The 20,191-nt window shown below is 38.5% G+C and overlaps 1 protein-coding gene across 1 annotated transcript in view; it reads right to left on the bottom strand.

Annotated features, from left to right (window-relative positions):
- Positions 1–5,861: 5,861 nt before the first annotated feature.
- Positions 5,862–20,191, bottom strand: part of OXCT1 (3-oxoacid CoA-transferase 1) — an 85,642-nt gene continuing 71,312 nt past the window's right edge. The window contains exons 15-17 of the mRNA XM_063424032.1: positions 19,109–19,189; positions 17,007–17,108; positions 5,862–9,652 (exon numbers count right to left, since the gene is read on the bottom strand). Of these exons, the coding sequence (XP_063280102.1) occupies positions 9,617–9,652; positions 17,007–17,108; positions 19,109–19,189 (219 nt within the window). The 3' untranslated portion in view covers positions 5,862–9,616. The remainder of the gene's footprint in view (positions 9,653–17,006; positions 17,109–19,108; positions 19,190–20,191) is intronic.

Here is a 20,191-nt window from a genome sequence, read left to right on the forward strand (position 1 = left end):
CTGACCTTTCCTCCTGTTATTTCAGTGCATTTGGGTATTATCCTTCTGTGGGTGAGCATGTGCTGAGTGCACCATTTCCAGCTGCACCCCCACCACTCCCCTGGGTAATTGCACAGAGCCTGAGTGCAGGACGCTGACCCCTGCCTGCTGTGACACATGTAACCACATTCCCCAGCAGGGATGGCAGTGCTGATTTATTCAGCAAACCCAGTTATCTTTTTTCATTTTCCAACTTAAAGATTCTGTATAACTTGTGGGACTCCAGCTGTATTAATTTTTATTATTGAAGGCTTCATCTGCAAATAGTGGTGTTAGAGCTTGTTTCCTCTTCTCTGGCCCCAGTAATTATGAAGATGAATGTCTGCTGCTGGGTTTGATTTGACGAAGTTCTTTTAAACTGTGAAACACTGTGCAAATATACAAAATTTGGAGGGATAAGTGGCAAAAAATTCACAGGAAAGCCATTCTCTTCCTAGCCCCTTCATTTGCTAGATTTTTACAGAACCTGTTACATTAAATCTGGTTTAATATTATATTGTTATTACTAGATTATTTCAGATTATTTTATTATTAGAATATTCTAGGCTTTTGTGCAACCCTTCCTAATATTTGAAAGCCAAGTATTTAAAACGTTTACTGTGCACTCAAAGATGAAAGGCCATACTGGGGAGCAGTAATCCTGGGATCCTTGGGCCACAATCTCACTAAATTAATACACATTTAGTAGTTAATGCTTAAGTAGCTAAAATAGCTCTGCGCAACCTCCATTTCCCCATGCACCTGCCCCAGCTAAAGCATCATGCTGTGCATATTCTCTTGTACTAAGAACTGGGGTCCCTTTGGGGTAAAATTGTCAGGTACTGCCAAAATTTGTCATGTCAGAACTGTCATTCTGTATACAGAAAGCCTTCAGATGTGCCCACCCAAGCCAGGGTTCAGCTCTCAGCACCTCTGGGAAAAGATGCGAAATCTCTGCAAAGCAGGCTGAAGGGTCAGCCCTTGTCTCCTGTAGGGGAGACGTGCATTTCACAGCACTTCCCAGCTTTCCCATCCCACCATCCCTGGAAAAGCAGTGTGTCCACACTGCAGATTCCCTATCTGCTGGTGGCTCCTGTCTGGCTGCCACAAAGCCCTCTGAGGTCACAATGCCTGTTGTCTGACTTCCTCTAAGCTTCACCTGACCTTCACCTCTAAGTTCACACTACTCGAGATGCTCCTGGAGGTCCCCAAGTGCTCTCTTAAATCCAATTAAATTTGAACAAAATTATATGTTTAAACAACATGTGCACTTGTTGAGATCACCACAAAGATGATTCCATCCAAATCAAAAGCCAGGAATCATGACCTTGGTGGGTGGGTTTGCTGCCCCAGGACCAGCAGTGCCATGATGTGATGGTGCTAGCTCCCCAGTCTCTATATCCCTTTCAGCTCCACTGTGAAAATAATCTGCTGAAAATAACCCTGCTGAGTTAATACAGGGAAAGTTAAAAACCTCCATGGAAAAAAGGTCTCGTGTTGTTGCTTTCTCAGAGGGATTGTTTTGCAATAGGTCAGATAGCTTGTTTGGTAGAGATACACTCAGGAGTGATTTGGATAATTAATTATCAGCCATGACCTCTCCACTTTTGAAGTGAAGTTATCAGTGATCACCCCCCCTTCTCAGTTTCTCTGTGACAGGTTACCTCCAGGCTTTTGTCACTACAACACAGCAATGTTTTTTATCAGATTGGATGAGTTTTGCAACTCCACATCCAAAGTGGTTTGAGGGTTTTTCTGTACCTTTATCCCACTCATGAACCAGTGATGACTTTCCTGCACAACTGAGGAAAAGTACTTGGGATACTATAAACTGGCTTTTGTGAAGCTGTGGTTTATTTTATATTGATCTGCAGCTTCTTCTTCTTGCTGCAGCAGTTAACATGTCCTAAAAATGCTGAATTGCTCTTAATGAGAACATGGATATGCTGTTGCAGAATAATTTCACCATCCTTCAGTTTTATAGCTAGCAGATTTACGCAGTTGGCTTTTTTTTTTTTTTTTCTCCTTTTCCAGACCAAAGGTTGCCTGAAGAAGACAAGAATTTGAAAATGTTGGTATTAATCAATATAGCAGCAGAAAATCAGCAATACCAGCCAGTAATCCTGAAGTATTAGCACTATAATGAGAAGCATCCCCTGGTGGAACTGAGAATTCCAGCAATGGTTCTGCCGTGCAGGTCAGAAAAATGGATTTGTGCCATTTCAGTCCCAGATCTCAGCTCCTGCCTACTGTTCCATAGAAATCCTGAGCCATCCTCAGCCCTGTGCCCCACCACTGTATAAGCATAGCCCACAGGGCAAGCATCTATGATCTGAGAAGAGCCATGTCCAAGCCTGTTGTCTTCCTTCTTTCCCCAGCGGGCACAGCAGTCAAGAAAATGCCCAGGGCTTGGGTAGCCAAGCCCCTGGCTCTTCACTCAGATCCATCCTCTTCACTGGAGTTCATTATTTTATTTTTTCAAACAGAACAGCCATGTCATCTCCAAGTTGAAATAAAATTAAAAACAGAGAGGAGAATGTACCATGAATCTGGTTTGGTTTTTTTTTTCTGCCAGGAGATGTGTGAGTGGCAGTGCATAAGAAATTGTCCAGAACACCAGAGGTGCTGATGCTCAGCAGTGGCTCTCTAGCACCACTCTCCAGCACCATCTCCGCCCCTGATGTCCCCTCTGCTATTCTGGTTTCAGTTCCCCTGCTGGCATGGTTCGGCAGAACACACATTCTCCTTCCTCTCCTCCCCCTTATAACAAGCCCAGGCAAACAGGAAAACTGATGAAATTTGAGCAGTCTTCCTTGAGCAGAGGGAGCTACTTGCTTAGGATTGGTAGGGCGCCAGAAAGAGCAGAGCATGGGTGATGGGTTTTACTGGAGCAAATACAAGATGGAATTAGACAAAAATGAGTGGCAAGCCAGAGTGTCTGATTAAAGTTTATATTTTTAGGGATAGTCTTGGACAAGACAGCCTTGCCTGCAATAGCATCACATAGCTTGCCTCGTTTTTGGACAAATCTGAATGAAAGTGTTAATTGCTCATACAGCCAAATTTTCCAAACGGGAGGAAACATGATTTTGCAGGACACAGGCATCAGATCCAATTCATAGTCTTTATTCACTCACTGCTTAAACAGATGATATTGAATTCATGTTAAATTAATGCATACTTTCTTAAGTGGCATGAATGTGTTGCTTCCGCAGCTTGCCTTTGTTTTTTGCGTGGTAACAAGTGAGTTTGCCATTCATGGGTTTTTTGTTCAGTGTCTGTAAACTAATTCTCCTCCTGGCTGCAGTTTTTGCTCTTCTTGAAACAGGTTTTCCTTGCATTTAGAGAAGTTTTCAATTCTCTTTTCTACCTGCATATTATGTACTTTCCAGCTGCAGAATCAAAGGGAATATTTAGGAATTTATCCAAATAGTAAAAGTAATTGGCATGGGCATCTACAGGCAAATTTGATCAATTTAGACAATCCAGTCTTTGAAGGGAAAATCCCTCTGTGTACTGTGCTGAGATGCCACAGCAGTACATTGCTTGACCTGCCAGTTCTTTAAGAGACTTCACAGTTTTGCTGCTTGCCTGAAACCCCTTGCAGATAGGTGCCTACACACAGGGCAGCCAAAAAGGATGGGAAGTGAGTTGCTTACCCATTTGAAAGCTCATGTTAATAATAGAAGAGCCTTCCCCGAAGGGTAATTCAAGTCTTGTCACTACTGGGAGAATGACTTGCACTCTATAGGAACATCTGCTTTTTCTTGACATCATTCACAGCCGTGTGGCTTTTGTCATCCTTTCTCCAATAGAAGACATTATTCCCTGGAGCAGCTCTCTCACCCAGATTCCCAGGTAGCATGGCTCATTAGGTGTTTCTCTGGGACAATAAACATGTACTTTGAATCCTACTGGAAAGGGTTAGGAGCGGAACCTTTGTAAAAACTCTCCCTCCTGGGTTAATACAGGGAAAGAAACATCATCACAATTTTTCAAAGAACTGGGGCTGTGCTACTTCTATGTTGAAAACAGCACAAATCTACATACATGTGACAGCCTTTAGCAGCTAGGTGGGTGGACACTGGTTTGTGAACCTCATACAGACACAGGTTTGAGAGAAGCATGATGATCTGCACTGCACCAAAGGCAGCATTTCTCACCTATGCAACAGCAGCAGGGGCAATGCCCAAAAGCACTACAGCAGCTGTAGTCTAACCATCTATCAAAGATTTACACAAATTAAACCATTTTTCTCTGTATTGCATACTCAGGGGACAGTTCTAAGAACACAGAAATAAAAAATCTAGTTTTAGACTCTACTGCTCCCACAAATAAGTAATGTTCTGCTTGCTTCTGCAAGACATTATACCAATAAAATACAATCAATAGAAAGTATCATGGGAAGCAGATGGAGAACCCAATCACCTCGAAGGCAAGGATTTCTCCCATGCCCTTACTTCTTCTAAATGTTTACATAAACATGTGAACCAGGCACAGCAAGTTTTCATAACCCAAACACAATAGCCACTTTCATCTTTGCTGGAGTCTCAAAACCTAATGTTATGTAAAAGATGTTATATAAATAAATTCAGAAAAGGAATTTCTTCCCATCTTGGTGTTCTCTGAAATTCTTCCACTTAAAGCTGCCAAACACATTGTGGTATGGGTTTGTTAAGATCCCTGGTCTCCAGGAGCAGATGGCTATGTACAGAAGAGGGTTTCTGCTCTCAGAAGATTACTGCTGTGCAGCAAACAAATGATGTCCTGGCCGAGTCCCCTCCCAACTCCCAACCTCCTCACTGGTGGGGTAGGATGAGGAGCAGAAAAGGCCTTAGCTCTGTGCAAACACTGCTCAGGAGAAGGGAGACATCCCTGAGTTATCAACCCTGTGTTCAGCACAAATGCAGAACACAGCCCCATACCAGCTACTGTGAAGAAAATTTACTCCACCCAAACCCAAACCAGCACAATAGGCAAAATGGAAGTCATACAAGGTACCACAAAACTACTTAGATAAGTCTGTAAACAATTTTCTCCTGTGTCAGAGGAAAACATAACCTTCTGCATTTGTATGAGTGGATTTCAGAGCTGCAAGACTGCTGTATTATCTCCGTGGGTTTGGCACTTACCTTGTAGCCCCCTTCACAGGGATGTTGGATTTTGACTACAAATATAAATTACTGAAGAGTTTCATTTCAGAGAAAAACATCAGGGTTTTTTTTAATGACTCTAAACATTTTTCTTCACATTTATCAACCTGCTTTCTGATGATATTGAAGAGAAAACGATCCTATGACACATTTATACATGACCTTATGACAAGTATGGAAGGACGACTCCACTACACACAGACATTTTCATCCTTTTGCAATCATTTACTTTATCATTCAGTAGGTGGTTAATGGAATTTGTCTTCATGTGTCATCTAGTACAATTTTCAGAGTGCAGCCACACGCTAACATTGATGATTAACATCTCAAATGTGATCAGTTCTACAGTGGTTTTAATCAAAACGAAAAAATCACTTCTCTAAGGACTACATATGCAGTCCATTATTTAACTTGACTGAAAAACAAGTCATTTCGAAAATGAATGTGATAATTATGTTTGAGATTGACCCAACAGAGACATCAGTGAGAAGAGAGAACATGTAGAATCCAGCTGTTAACTGATTTTCAAGCTTCATTATTTCTGTTTATCAAACCCATCCACATTCAGACAAGACCTTGAGGTGCTGAGGTGTGACATGCTGGTGTGAAAACAAACTAAACTTTTACTTCTCCCAAAAGCAGAATAAAACACCACAAAAAATGGTAACAGACAAATAGATAGACAAAACCTGCAATTTTAAATCTTTATTGACTGTTTTGCAAATACATAGGAAGGACTTTGATGTTTAGTTTGCAGAGTTTACAGCACAGCTATGATTTCTATGGTTTTTTTTTCTTTTTTCAGGGACAAAAAAGCAACAAAATGAAGTAAAGTTCAGTGTGATAATATAGTAGAATCATCATCCTCTTCAAGACAAAGAGTATCAACTGTCCTTGTCTTGTGAAGTGCTGTCAAGCAGGGAATGATTTCAGTCCCAATAAACCTTCATCCCTGCAATACTGACTATTGCAACTACTGCTCAGTGTACACCTTATCTGTGAACCACACATGTGTCCACAGACAGGTAAATACTTATGACTGCTTTAATTTTTGCTTAAGAAATGAATTTAAAAGTTTGATTCAAAGCTAGTTACAGTTAGCTTGTGCGGACTCATGACATTTTCATAACAATACCAGTATTTTACCACAATCTTTCATCCTCAAGATAAAAAAAATTCACCTGTGACACACATATCTTGTCTCCTGTTGCTACAGCATCATTGCTGTATGTGGAGAGAGCCTGTTCTCCTTTTATCCCCAATTTTCAGCACCATGTACTTTTGCTCTCTTGCATTAAAACTGACACAAATAAGACACAGAACTCAAATGCACAGCACATATGACAGTTTTCAAGTACTTTATCACACTCTTGATCAGGTGAGATCCCCAAGTTGAAGAGAAACAAACAACCTCTTGCACAGACCTTAGCTTCTTATTCCTCACAACATCCCTGTGAGGTAGGAAAAAAACCATCCCCTTTTCCAGCAACACGAGACAAGGCAGAGAACACAGCTGTCATTCCACAAGGCAGTAAGTGGAGAACCAGAAAAGCTTGAAATCAGAGTTCTTGGGTCCTAATTCTTTGATTCAGAAACCAAGATGCTAAACACCTAGATACTACCAGGTCATTAGTCTTTATATAGCCATATATTAATTACAACAATGGCTTCTGTGCGTGTACCAGCAAAGCAGAGTTCTATGGCAGAAGCAGTGTACACCTGATCCTGCCCTCAGACACTTCCCCTGTACTTGACAGATGTGTAAATGTTTACTGTAATTAACTAATCAGTCCTGCAACTAATGTAGCATAGGTAATTGCAAAAGATCAACATTTTCATTTATAGATTTCTTTAAGACTTGCCCATCTCTTTAAATGTTTGTGTTCTTTGGTCTTTTTGGTTTTGTGGGTTTTTTCCACTATGGATTAGTTAACAACAAATGCCTTCCTCTGTGTAATAGTTCTTATAATTCTCCCCTAAAACCATCATCCATTTTGAATACTCTGTACAAGAGCTTTGAGTGAAGATGAACAAAACGCTTTCAGAGCCTACACCCATCCCCTCAGAGTAGCTCTGCACCCATCTCTAGCCCTGAAGGCAAAGACAGGCACCTTTTGCTGTGTACAGCAGCACAAGGGTCAGAACTGTCACTGAAGTGTCTTCATGGATTAGGGAAGAGGCCTCTGGGCTGCTCCATTCAAAAGTGAAACTGTTTACAGTGAGCTAAAATAGTCAGGTTTTATTATATACAGATTTTTAATCTTAAAACCTCCATGAGCAGAATTTGAGTCCACCTCTACAACAAAAACATGCTCAAACTTAACTTATGTGGAATGAATGAGTAACACAGGGAATACATCTAAACAGCCTAAATAGAGAAAACATGTGAAAACTAACATGAAGTGTTAAGATGTCCTGGAGAATAGTTTCAAGTCTTTGATGCAAATTACCTATCAACCAAATCACTTGTATATGTTAATCATGAAATTAGCACTGGTCTTTGTACCACATATTTCTTTCCCAAAGACTCAGCATCAGGTCTTGCCTATAGATGCAGGGTGCACAATGGCCTACCACCCACTAGCAGCTATGAGTTGAAGTCACAGCTTAGTATTATGGGAATACTTTTGTACTGGCATAACAGTGTTTACAAAGGCATTTTGTTTATTTCTTTCTGCGAAGAAGGGTAGCCTGTTATGGTACTGACAAGAGATTATCAAAGAACTCTTTAGGGTAAGTGCAACTATACGATATAATACCTCCATCTGAAGCAGTTTTACTGCTGTAAAACCTACGTGTGGATCAAGACAAATTTTGTAACTGTTTCATGAAAGAGAAGCATTTGGTATTTTAGAATAGAAAAATACTGTATAAAGGCTAGTACAAGAGCTAAATATTGCATGATTTTTCTGTCTGGTTGCCCAAGAAATGTGCTACATTCCTTCTCCAGCACATATTGACTATGGTGAATCCCTTAATCACTTAGTATTAGAATGCCTTTTTATGCCATGTGCTTAACATGCTTATTACATGTATGATAGGCATTATGTAAACTTCTTCTTGTGCATCTACATTTTACTTGGTTTTCAGTCACTTAATATGCTGCAGTCTTGATGTCACACACTATGTCAGGAATTATTTTAACTGAAGGGTTTTATATGCTTCTATTTATACAAATTACAGAAATGACAGAAACCATTACATTGGAGACGACTCTGTATTTCAGTAAATGTCGATTTCCAGTGAATTCATGCTCTGTATAATAAAAACGTATTGTACTGATTTGGTATGTGAGATTCAAAGCTGTCAAACCTTATCTGTTTGCAAAACTAACAAAACATAAAAATGGTTTTGTAATTAACAAGGAAAAGAAGGCCCTCATCAAAATGACTCTGAGATAATGTCTTTTCATTTTGATTGTCTCAAGTTATGATGAAATTGGGTTTCAAACTCTTAAGATTTAGCTGGTGCCTTGATTGGCAAGTGGTGCATATGGCTTTTACCCATAACCATCTGTATTCCCTTCAGAAGAATCTTCCATGACCTTCCACAACCAAGAAAGTGTCCACAACCTTCTCTTTCCCTGTTTCTCTATCAGACACAGGAAGGACAGACCTGACTCCAGAAACAATATTCATTTGCCTTTGACTGGGACCTGGGGAGAAGCATTATATATGGAGAATAAGAGCAGTTCATGCGGGAAATTATGCAGCTACCAGTAATCTGCATGAGGACAGACACTTTTTCATCTTCCCCTTCACACTAGCCCCATTCTAGTTTGTATGACTGAAATATGAAGGGTCACAGTTGGACTTTGGGAGGCATAGGCCTCCCAATACCAATAGACACACACTGTGGAAACAGCAGATATATTTAGGTCCCAATTATTTCCACTGGTTTAAACAATTTTGTTACAGACGGATGAAAAGGTTCAGGAAAAGGAACATCCACATTCCCAGTATCTCTCTACAGATACAAATATTTGTTACAGATCACTCCAGAAAGAAAAACCCACATCTTCACAGGAGAATGGACATGATAAGTGCTGTATTTCCAGTGCAACAGATATCAGGATACACAGAGGCAATCATAGGTTTTGCACATTTTTTTCTAATTCTGTGTAAAAAAACCACTATTATTGGCAGAGAGACTACAAGGCTTTTTTTTTTTTGCTTTTTTTTTTTACAATGATCATTAACATTTTACTATAACATGATTCAAAACTTAGAGAATCTATTCACCATTCCATTAAAGTTGAAATGTTATGAAAGCAGAATACAATTAGGCTTATAGTCACAGCCTGAGTTTATTTATCTGGAAACTACTTCAAGAGCCCTTAAAAAAAGAAAAGGAAAAAAACAAAAGTAAAATTGCAAGACAGTCATCAGTTTCTTCCATTTGGAAACAAGCCTTCTTGTGAATTAAGCCCAGTCTGTAATTCCCATTTAAATCTGCCTCATCGGTATTAGTTTCGGTGAAACCTAGCAAAAAGGGGGAAAAAAAACCACAACCGTTGTCATACAGATAAGATGTAGCAGTACAACCCACCATTCACTTCCATCTGTATCAACTATGTACCACTGAAGACTAGAGACACTGTACTTATTTAACCTGCCATATTTGCAGTATGTCAGGGATAAAAACTACCACAACTAAATTTTCTGGTGCAAGAATACAAGATATGTGTGGTGCTAGTGTCTAGACTTCAAACTTCATTTATTTTGAGATAGGTAATTGGTGTAAGAATGCAAACATATTAAACTTGGACAGATGAATCTGTACTTGCACCCTGCACAGTCTTCTGTGCAGAAACAGTCAATTTGAGTTTTGGAACAAGCGTGTTAGCAGGGGATATGCAATCAAAGTTATTCATATACAATAAACACTGCACCTGTTGTATATGAATATATTTGATGGGATTGTTTGATGATGATATAATACAATATCAGATTTATATTTCTTATTTTTTAAATTTCTTTCTTCCATTCACTTTCAATTTTGTTTAATGATTATATAGTTAATTAATTCCAATTTTGCTTTTTTAAAAAAAACCTTGCATTTTCCCATTTACATTAATTTTTATGTAAGGACAAATTTATGTATTCTATTGTTTTAATTCATTCACTCACAAAATTCAATTAGTGATATTATAAGATGTACAGCAGATCAAATATAAGTAAGACTAAATAGGAAGGTAGATGAGGAAAGAAGGTGTAAATAGGAACACTATTTACAGAGAAGACTTTGTAGAGCAGCAGTGGTTAACATTTGCTTGAGCTCTCACTCCAGGTCTACACAAAACCCCTGAAGAACAGGTCTCCACAGAAGATCCAAGCCTCTTTAATGATCTTCTCTTCTTCATCCCAATGCCCCAGGATGAAGATAAGAAATAACTCATGTGATGTTACTCTTTCAGGATGAAAAACAGTTTTGTGGATAATGTGGCTCCTAGCTGATTAACATGCCCCATGGAAGCATCACCTACTGCATCCTCCTGCCTCTTTAACCCATCTTTTTCAGTTATCAGTACTCAAGAAGCTAACTCATGAAAGAATAATACGTAAGTCCCTTTCCAAGCATTAATGCCTCCTTCTTTTAGAGGTACAGGGCTGTATTTTCTGTACCTTTTAGATTTCTATGTGATCTTTCCTCCAGCCACTATGTATCATCATTTATAACCTTATGAGAATAGCCACTGAGGAAAAGTTAGTTCATGAAGAATGTGTTCACTGTATCAAATGCTAATGAAATGTCTTCTGTAGATGGCAACAATTCACTGATTTTTTCAAAGTTGTGTGTGAACTAGAAATAATAGGTACAATGCATCAGCATTCCTGGATTAATTCCAGAAACATTTCAACATTTCAGAGGCCAAGTTACTATGTGCCTCACTTTATTTGGCCTATTTCTGCCACAGCCAGGGATGGTTCCATTGAAATAAGCTAAACACTGGAGGCTGAAGATAAAAGCACTAAAAATCTGTATTCTGCAAACAACAACAAAGGCAATTATGGGAGATATTTCTATTTTTTCTTATGTTGTAGATTTCAGTACCATTAAAACATCAAGCATTTTACATTTGATGAGCATATTACATTAAATGTGGTGTCTGCACATCTGATGCTAACAGCTGTCATTTGTGTGTAGCACTATCCACTTCAGATGGGTCTGATGCTCGTGAGTCTGATTTGGCATAATGTCTGCTCAACGTAATGGAGGTGGTGAGAGCCCAGCACCACTCGGAACTGCACCCAAATGCAACTTTTGCTCTAACTAAAATGTGATTAAATAAGAAGAAAAAATGCCAGTGGAACAAAACAAGTGGTCTGCGCTTGGAAAACAAGGAATAATCAAGTCTGAAATGTATAAAGCATTTCAGGACTCCCTGTGTCCACTGCTTGGAATCATTAGAGACAGTCAATCCAGTATCACCCTGTGCTAAGAGCACAGCATTTATACTGCAGACCTTATTCACAGTGCGCAGCTTCAGAGTTGCTACTTTCTTATGGTGCCTCCTAAGCAACACATTCTTAATATAATTTCACTTACAGGAAGAACTCCTAATCTTGGAAGTTTCAAATACTTTGCTAATGTTGGACAGGTGTTCTGGGAGGAGTTTGCCTGCGCAGTCCAGTATGTAGCCTCCAGCTGGGAGACACCTGGGCTCTAGGGCTTGCTGCAGTTCAAGTCTGTTGAATCTCTGATTCCCAACCCCAAAATACCCTTTTCAGCTACACAAACAGCCCTATGTTTATTTCACTGGATTTCTATGTAGTGAACATGCCTTCAGATTCTGATTCTGCATAAGGTTGAATTCTGTTAAGTTCCATTGATCTTAACAAGTAAGCAATAGCAAGTTACTGTTCAAAAATTTAAAATTAGCCCATCCAAGAAAAAAAAAAAGTGTAGTTTTTAAATTTATAAATGTTGCTTAACTTTTATTGATACCTATCTTTTTACTTCAGAGAAATGCCAACCACAGCTCTAACATCAAATATATATGTATATATATGATACAGGAATCTCAGTGGTTTTTGAAGGAGGGGTGATTGATCAGGGAAAAAAACCCCACAACATCTATTTAAAAATCAACTTAATCTTGCAACAGTCTCAAAATATTCCTCAAATGGAAATGTTCTTCCAGAAAATAAAATCTATATCCTGTATCATTATGAACTCAGTGGTTGTACTTGGACACACAATTCCTTTTTAAACATATACTAGCCTTGACAGATGCTTCTTCTATACTCCATGTTATCTTTGAAGAATATTTTGAAAAAACAAGCTTTAAGATTAAGGAATAAGAAAGGTTGTGGTGGGTATCTGTGACTTATCTTGATTATTTTCATAATTAAATACATCTGCAAAAGTATGTTCTTTCACGGTCTCATTAATGGTAAAAGGCAGTACAAGCCCAAACAGATTGCCTGCCAAGGTGATCTATATGCTGGGCTACAGCAAATCTTATTTAAGCATGCAAGATAAGCCAACATTTTGTCTTCACAGCACAGTAAAATTGAGGGCGGATTGTTTATTTTTTAAATGATGCCAGTCTATAATGAAGATTGTTGACTCTAAATCATGTTTCCTTTGACATTTTGTTTTGTAAATGTTCTTTAGGAGATGTTTTTCCAAGTAAGTAAGCAGGCTGTGAAATGGAATTGTATAGTCATACGTGTCTCAAATATGGCCATATAGACTATGAAACTCTCCTCTCCAAACAGCAGTAGTCTGCATGGGGTGAGACAGATACACAGCCATCTCTTAAAATCTCATTTCTAGTGAACTTAGAGAGACATTTGTTTTAGTTCAGATCATACACTGCATCTACAGAAAAAAAAAGCTACTAGAAAAAAGGAGTCAGCTCCTCATTTTCCCCTGATTAGTTCTGTTTCAGACTAGGAAAATATATGATCATGTTTTTACTGTGGCAATACAATATCACTAAAGCTCCTGTCACTGATATAAATAAACCCAAGATGTCTTACTCAGTGAACATAAATAATCACAAGCACAACTGTTACTCTTGCAAGAAAGCCCGAGGCAGAGTTTTGAAATGTAAAAAAAAAAAGGACCAAGAATGCTGCAGTCTGAATAACTGCCTATCACTGTCCTCAAATTCCTATTTTCTGAAATTCAAAACTGAGCAAAGAAGCTCTAGTTGTTTGCTGTATATGAAATTCAGGCCATCAAGGGTGCAATATTACACAACAGCAACCCAGTCTTGCTGTCAAAGATTTCAAAAGTTTTGGTAAGGATTTCAGTGACAGCAGGACTGGGACACTATGGCCTGGAAACATTCTTTACAGGATGAGGAGGGAAGAACGAACGAAAGAACGAAAGAACGAAAGAACGAAAGAAAGAACGAAAGAAAGAAAGAAAGAAAGAAAGAAAGAAAGAAAGAAAGAAAGAAAGAAAGAAAGAAAGAAAGAAAGAAAGAAAGAAAGAAAGAAAGAAAGAAAGAAAGAAAGAAAGAAAGAAAGAAAGAAAGAAAGAAAGAAAGAAAGAAAGAAGGGCTACTGTTCTTCCATGGCACAGGTTTAATAAACAAATAATTAAGGTTCATATCATGCTTTCAGTCTGCAGTGCTGTAGGGACTGTGGGCACTTTTGTAAGGAGCCATCAGTAAATCATGCTGACACACGCATGTGCTGTGGCATAGGTAAGAGGTACATACTTTGCAAATAAGAATTGCTTTGCAAGCATTTATGCAAGACACTGCTTTCAAGATAAGCACATGTAAATGCATAAACCAAGAAGCATCTACATTTTGCATGCCCACAGCTCGTGATTTCATGCATGACTGCAGCAGCTGAACAACGTAGACTGTGCTGGAGTTTGCTTTCTGGAGAGCTAGGTGCCCGTGAAGGGTCCCTTCCTGATCTTGGAGAGACATATCCCAGGGAGTCAGACAGTGTATTGCTCCAGTACCTCTCATCAACTCCTAACTTCAGGCAACATTAAGATTTGAAGCTTATATCACTCCTTTGTAACTTCTCCAGGAAAGCACTAAGGAAGAGTGGGTGGTGTTAAACTTTTCTTTGAACGCAATTGTCTTGCCCTATCATACCTGCTGCAAAGCTTCATCTCATAGCCCACTATTTTAGACTTACCACTTCTTTCTCTGAATTTTTTGTTTGCTTCTGCTTTCACTGCCTTGAACATAGGCAGCTTGTCTTTATTCTGGGAAACATCACTTAATTGAAGAAGTATCTCTTGATCATCTCAACCAAAAAAGCCCCAGATCCTTTCACACAAACACGTTTAGAACAAGTAAGGAGTGTTTTCAATGTCTTCTGAAAACCGAAGTCCTTTCCTGTAGTTTATATCTATTTAAATGCTTACTAAACCTTGCATCTTCAAATTCATAAGAAGTTACTCTCCAAATTAAATCCAAAAGAACAAAATAAAGTGACTGACTGTGATAGATATAAACCTACAAAGTTCATTTTTATGTTTTACTTCTGGATGCTAGCTGCTTGACAGGCAGATCAGCCCAAGAAAAAGAAGTCCTGACTTTATCAAAGTTCTAAAATATTGGTATTTTTTTACTAGATCAAAGTCAAAAGCTGAATGAATCATTTTATTTCCACACAGAACTGCTGTATATGGAATATACATATGTATATTGGTTCCGCTTTAAAAAATAATAACGACTTTCTTAAAATATTATATGGAAAGTTAGTAACCTAGCATAGTCAGGTTCAGCGAAGTGATTCTGTAGCACTCTGCTTGCAGGCAGGCCACTAGTCTTTAATCCAACATCTTTTTCTCAGATAATTAACGGTACTTTCAGCAATGAACAGACCTTTATTTAATATATCTAATGAGAACCACACATAATTGTATTTACTTAACAGAAATGTTCTCTTATGGACATGGGAAATAAATGAAATTTCATTGGTTCATTGCTCAGGAAGTTTCCTTACTACCAAGAGCATGCTCAAAGCCTTAGTAAAAAACCCTTGCACATACTAAATGCTCTGTGGTCTGTCAATTAGGTGCCATAACCATGCCATGAAACTCTGCAAAAAGGAGTATTTTACTTCATTACTAAATATTCCTGAACTATTTTTACAGTACAATTTGTACACTGTCATACTTGCTGCCCTTGCCAAAGGAGGGTTGAACTGCCTAGAGAGACTTCACAACAGAAGAAAAGATTTTGAAATGCTGATGTAGGGACAGGCCAAGAAGAAACCACACATGCATTCGGTTACACTCTAGAGTGCTACAGCCTTCCATTAATAAGGCAGTCTTGTGTCTGCATTAAGTGAGACTTAAGAATTAATGTGAATGTCAAAAGGCAGGGGCTCTCTGGATTAATGCAGAGCATAAGTTCCATTTGTACAAGGCAGTCTTAGAGCAGTTCACTGATTGGCACTACTAACATGGATGGGACAACTGTAGTCGCTCTTGTCAACAAGACTCACAACTACACCTAAAGACAGAATGGAAACTTAGCTACAGAGACTTAGGTGAACTAACTTACACCGTGAAAAAATAAATATTTATCCATTTCTCAGAGATTAATCAGCTCCCATATTCAAAGCATAGATGTTTCCTTTCTGTTGGGATGCATCTCTCCCTGGAGAACCCAGAGAGAGAGAAATGCAGGGATAGAATTAAAGCCTTTAGAGAAATTAATTAATATATTAAGCCATGTAAATATGAAGTAGAAGTTTAGATTTTAGTTTTAAGTCAATATACTCTAAGCATCAAGCATCTATCAGCCAGCACAAGACCGAGAGTTCTGAGGCCTGGCAACTTAGCTTTAGACATAAGAAAAGCAAAGTAGGACATCACTCACAGGTAGAGTGATGATAGACAGAGCAGGTACAATTTTTACGTAAATGAGATAGAGCTTTTTACGTTAATAGATATGCTATATGTGTAGGTTTTGATACCATCCTTCATAGTTTTTCATAGTTTTACATACTTTCAATATTAAGTTTAGATTGGTGCAGAAAGAATGTTTTAGAACTGTGTTCTTAGTTGATTGGGTAATTATAGACAGGGATATGAATATGTGTTTATGGTTTATGGATAGAAATCCCCTGGTTTGGGGGCAATGGTATTGATCCATCGATTCTTTGATGATCTATCCATCCTCCTGCCATTTACAAGAGAGAAAGGGGCTTTGCTGGAGAACTGCTGCCAGAACTTTTTCAGGTATTATACATCACTTAGGTTGCTGCCAGGGCTTTTGCTGTTGCAGTCGCTGGCACTGAGAATGCTGCTTGGGAACGGGTCTCTCTCTCTCTGCACTGGGAAACTGCCTTTGTTCTGTGATTGGGACACTCCCTCCCTCATTCCTGTGGGTTGGGAAACTGCCTCTGCTCTCGCGACTGGGACTCCTTGTCCATCTGTCACTGGGACTCCTTGTCAATTTGCTTTTCCCCATGGCTGGGACTCTCTGTCAATTGGCCGTTACACCCCACTGGGACTTTCGGCTTGATAACTTTAGTAAGACCACGTGCTTAGAACTCTTGCCTTCGAGACTGATGCATTTCTATAATAAACAACTTTGTAATAACCAGAAAATGCTCTTGGCCTTTTAAGACCCTAACCCATGAATAGCTCGATACCTTTCCACTTGCCTTTTTACTCTTAAGTATTTCTCCATCTCTCCTAATTCTCCTAGCTTCTGATGCTTCTGACATCATCCCGCTATTATCAGCCCCAAATTACCTTTCATTGTAAATCCCACAGTAATCTATTCAGTCCTGACCTATAAAGATGAAACTTACTTCAACTACAAGCCCTCATGTGATAAGTATTTGTGGAGAATATTTGTTCTGACTCCAAACTGTACTGGTTTGTAAAATTACTTACTGCAAAGTCACAGCCAGTGCTTTTCTTGATATCATCCACTGTCAGTCCTTCCCAGATTTCTATGAGGGTCAATCCCTTCTTCTTGTCCACATCAAACACTGCCTATGAAGTTCAACAAGCACATAATTATTTTATTATTAGAAGATAAAATGAGGATGCAAATGCAGTAACATTGTACAAAACGGTGTGCTGAAGTAGATAGTATTCCTTCAACAACCACTTCAGATTAAGTAAACATTTAAGCATTAAAAGATGCCACTTTTCACTCCCATGACTGACCAGTAAAGATTTCTGCTGCATTTATTTGTACCGAGAAAGATAATCTATAATGTGTTCGAGTATCTAGAGTCTCGTATATGTTAGTTTTGTGGGGAAAAAGTACAACTGCAGGAAATGTGGACCTTGCCTGCTTCTCCAATCTGGTGAGAATGGGAGGTTCTAAGGAAAGGGCTGAGATGTTCTTTGCTGCAAGACAACATCCACCAAGAGACCACAAAAGAAACAGGGGAAGAGAATGTCTCTCCCCCATTATTTTATTTCATTTCATTTCATGGCAAATAGAGAGATCATCTTTGACCGACTATAAGGTTCTCCAATAGCTATTGCATACACAATGCAAATGCTAGAATTTTTAGAAGCTAGCAGTTGAAGACAAGATTCCCTGCAGTATTTTTAAAAGAAACCCTGAGAGGAAGAGGCTAAAGGAGCAAAGGCTGTTCTATCTGATGTCTTCATAAGTTATGCAAACCACCTCTGAGACTTAAAGTGCATCAAATAAAAATACCTGCAAAACAATGTGCACTTTAATAGTGCCTACCAGAGGGAGATACACAGGTTGCAAGCTAGTTGCCAGGGAAACCATAAGGTCTAAAGTAATTTTCCTTAAAAATAAAAGCTTAGTAGCAGAAGACCAGAGAAACTTGAACTTGAAATGAAAGTGAAATCCTAGGTTCATCACAGAAGTGTCCTGAAGTGTAGTTGTCCTCTGGGCACATGAAACTCCTTTTTATGGGAGTGGAAAAAGACAGCTTCTTTAAGTCTTAAAAGAGAAGCTGAGCATAAGAAACATTTCAGGATGCTAGCTTGGAAACAGAATTTGCAACACTATCTAAATTTTGCTGCACATTTGTATCATTTCCTAATAAAACCATAAGATATGGTAATTGATGAATATTAGAGACACTTCTACTTGTTTATTTTCTATTCTCTCTAGTTCTCATTCCCTCCCATTTACTTTGTATCTTACATTTGTATGTGGCCAGTTGGTAAAAGACTAATTAAAAACCCAGAAAATGTCCATATTTTAATATATTTTCCCTTTGCAAAGAAAAATCCTTTAGATGTAGCAATATCCCACCATGAGAAGGCAAATTCTTCATCAGCACCTTTGATGCATTCTATTTGGCATGATAAATGGCTCACAGAGAGACTAAGACCTTAAAAACATAAACACCAAAAATAAAAGGAGTATGATTACAGCAAAAAACCCTAAGTCACTTATCCTTTGCTGAAAAGATCCACTAATGTACTTTGAGCAATAGCAGTATGAGATGCTCATATGTACTTCCACTGGAGAATAAATTGCTTCAAAAAATGGAATCAAGTAAGGACAAAAAGAACTAAAGCTCTGCTACAGCCACTATTTCTCTGAAATAGTATGTAGTATACATGAAAGATGCCAATTGTCCAGCCTATGTGTGCTCTGCTGGAAAAAAAAACCCGAAACAAAACAAAAGAATAAAAACAAACAAAAAAACCCTACCAGAAGCAAACAATAATATCCCTTTGCCTCCCAAGCTGTGATTGCAGCCGTATTTGAAAATCTGCACAGCAAATTTTCACTGGGAAAACAAGGAGATACACATTTTTCATGCCTGTCATACGTGACATCTTTGTTCTGAAGGCATCTAAGCATACAGTTCAGTATGCTAGATGTCAAAACTTTAAAAGGAAAAATATGAATCCCAAGTCTTCTGGATCTAAACTCCAGGGCCATCTTTTCCCTTCAGTGGTAACAAATGCTGAATATTTGCTAAGCTTTGCAATTATTATTAGGGATAGAGGACAAGATTATTAACAAAGAGTCAAGAAAAATACTTTACCTTTTCTGTAATGATGCGGTCAACACATTGTTTCCCAGTAAGTGGTAAACTGCATTTTTCCAAGATTTTATGGACATTGCCCTGTGTTTAACAACATTCAAATGTGAGTTTTTTAAGAATTCAAATATGTTCATGAAAATCACAGCTGTAGCCATTCAGTGTTATTTAAACATTCAATGTGCTTAGAACACTCTTTGAATTCACTTCTATGGGTGACTAGTAAGAATCTCACTGTACCACTGAGCAGACTCCTGAGTTTAGAAGTCCTGCATACTGCTGCTTAATAATCTGCCCTTCCTGATACAATGTGAGGACAAGAGATACATGGAACCTCATTGATGACACATGAAGGACAAAAATTAGGGAACAACATTATAAGCAATGTATCTCCCTGTTTTATCCTTTATCACAAAAGGTATGTGCAGGATCAGCCACACACAGAGGAACTTCAAATCCTCAGAGATCAAGTGCAGTTATGCTCTCAAAACAGTAAATCCAGTTTATTTACCCGTACTGTCTCTGGGAAAGTCCTGGTCTTTTTTTCCTTTTTCTTCATTTTTTAAAAAAATTAGTTCAAAAATGGCTCTAGATAATACTAAGTTAATGCAGGCTGCAAGAGCTCTGGCAGGATATAAGGCAGATGGATCATCACATTTTGGTCAGTATTTTTTAGTGTTTAACAGAAGCAGCATTAAGTGCACACTTCTCCTATTATTCCATGCCCTTTTTTTTTTTTCCTGGCTAATTGTCAATTTTCAGTTATGCATTTCAAATCTCTGAGAGTATAACATGTCTCATTCAACCATTTACAATTAGCAGTTTACCTTGATGCTTAATCAGGGGCCATCTCACAGCCAGTCTGACTCCTGAGTGATAACGCAATGAGAAATCCATGTGCTTTTGAATCTATCTTTCTGTGTGAGGAACTATTTCTTCATTCTAGTTACTTTCAACTCGTCTACTTATACCCTGTCCATCTTGAGAATGTCCTTGTGCCATTTGCCTAAGAGCCAAGATTAATCTATGCTATTTGTGATATCTTTAGTAATATATCAGATACACTTTTCAGCCCTGTGAAATGAA

This window comes from Prinia subflava, chromosome Z (genome assembly GCF_021018805.1).
Source record: "Prinia subflava isolate CZ2003 ecotype Zambia chromosome Z, Cam_Psub_1.2, whole genome shotgun sequence".
Classification (NCBI taxonomy): Eukaryota; Metazoa; Chordata; class Aves; order Passeriformes; family Cisticolidae; genus Prinia; species Prinia subflava.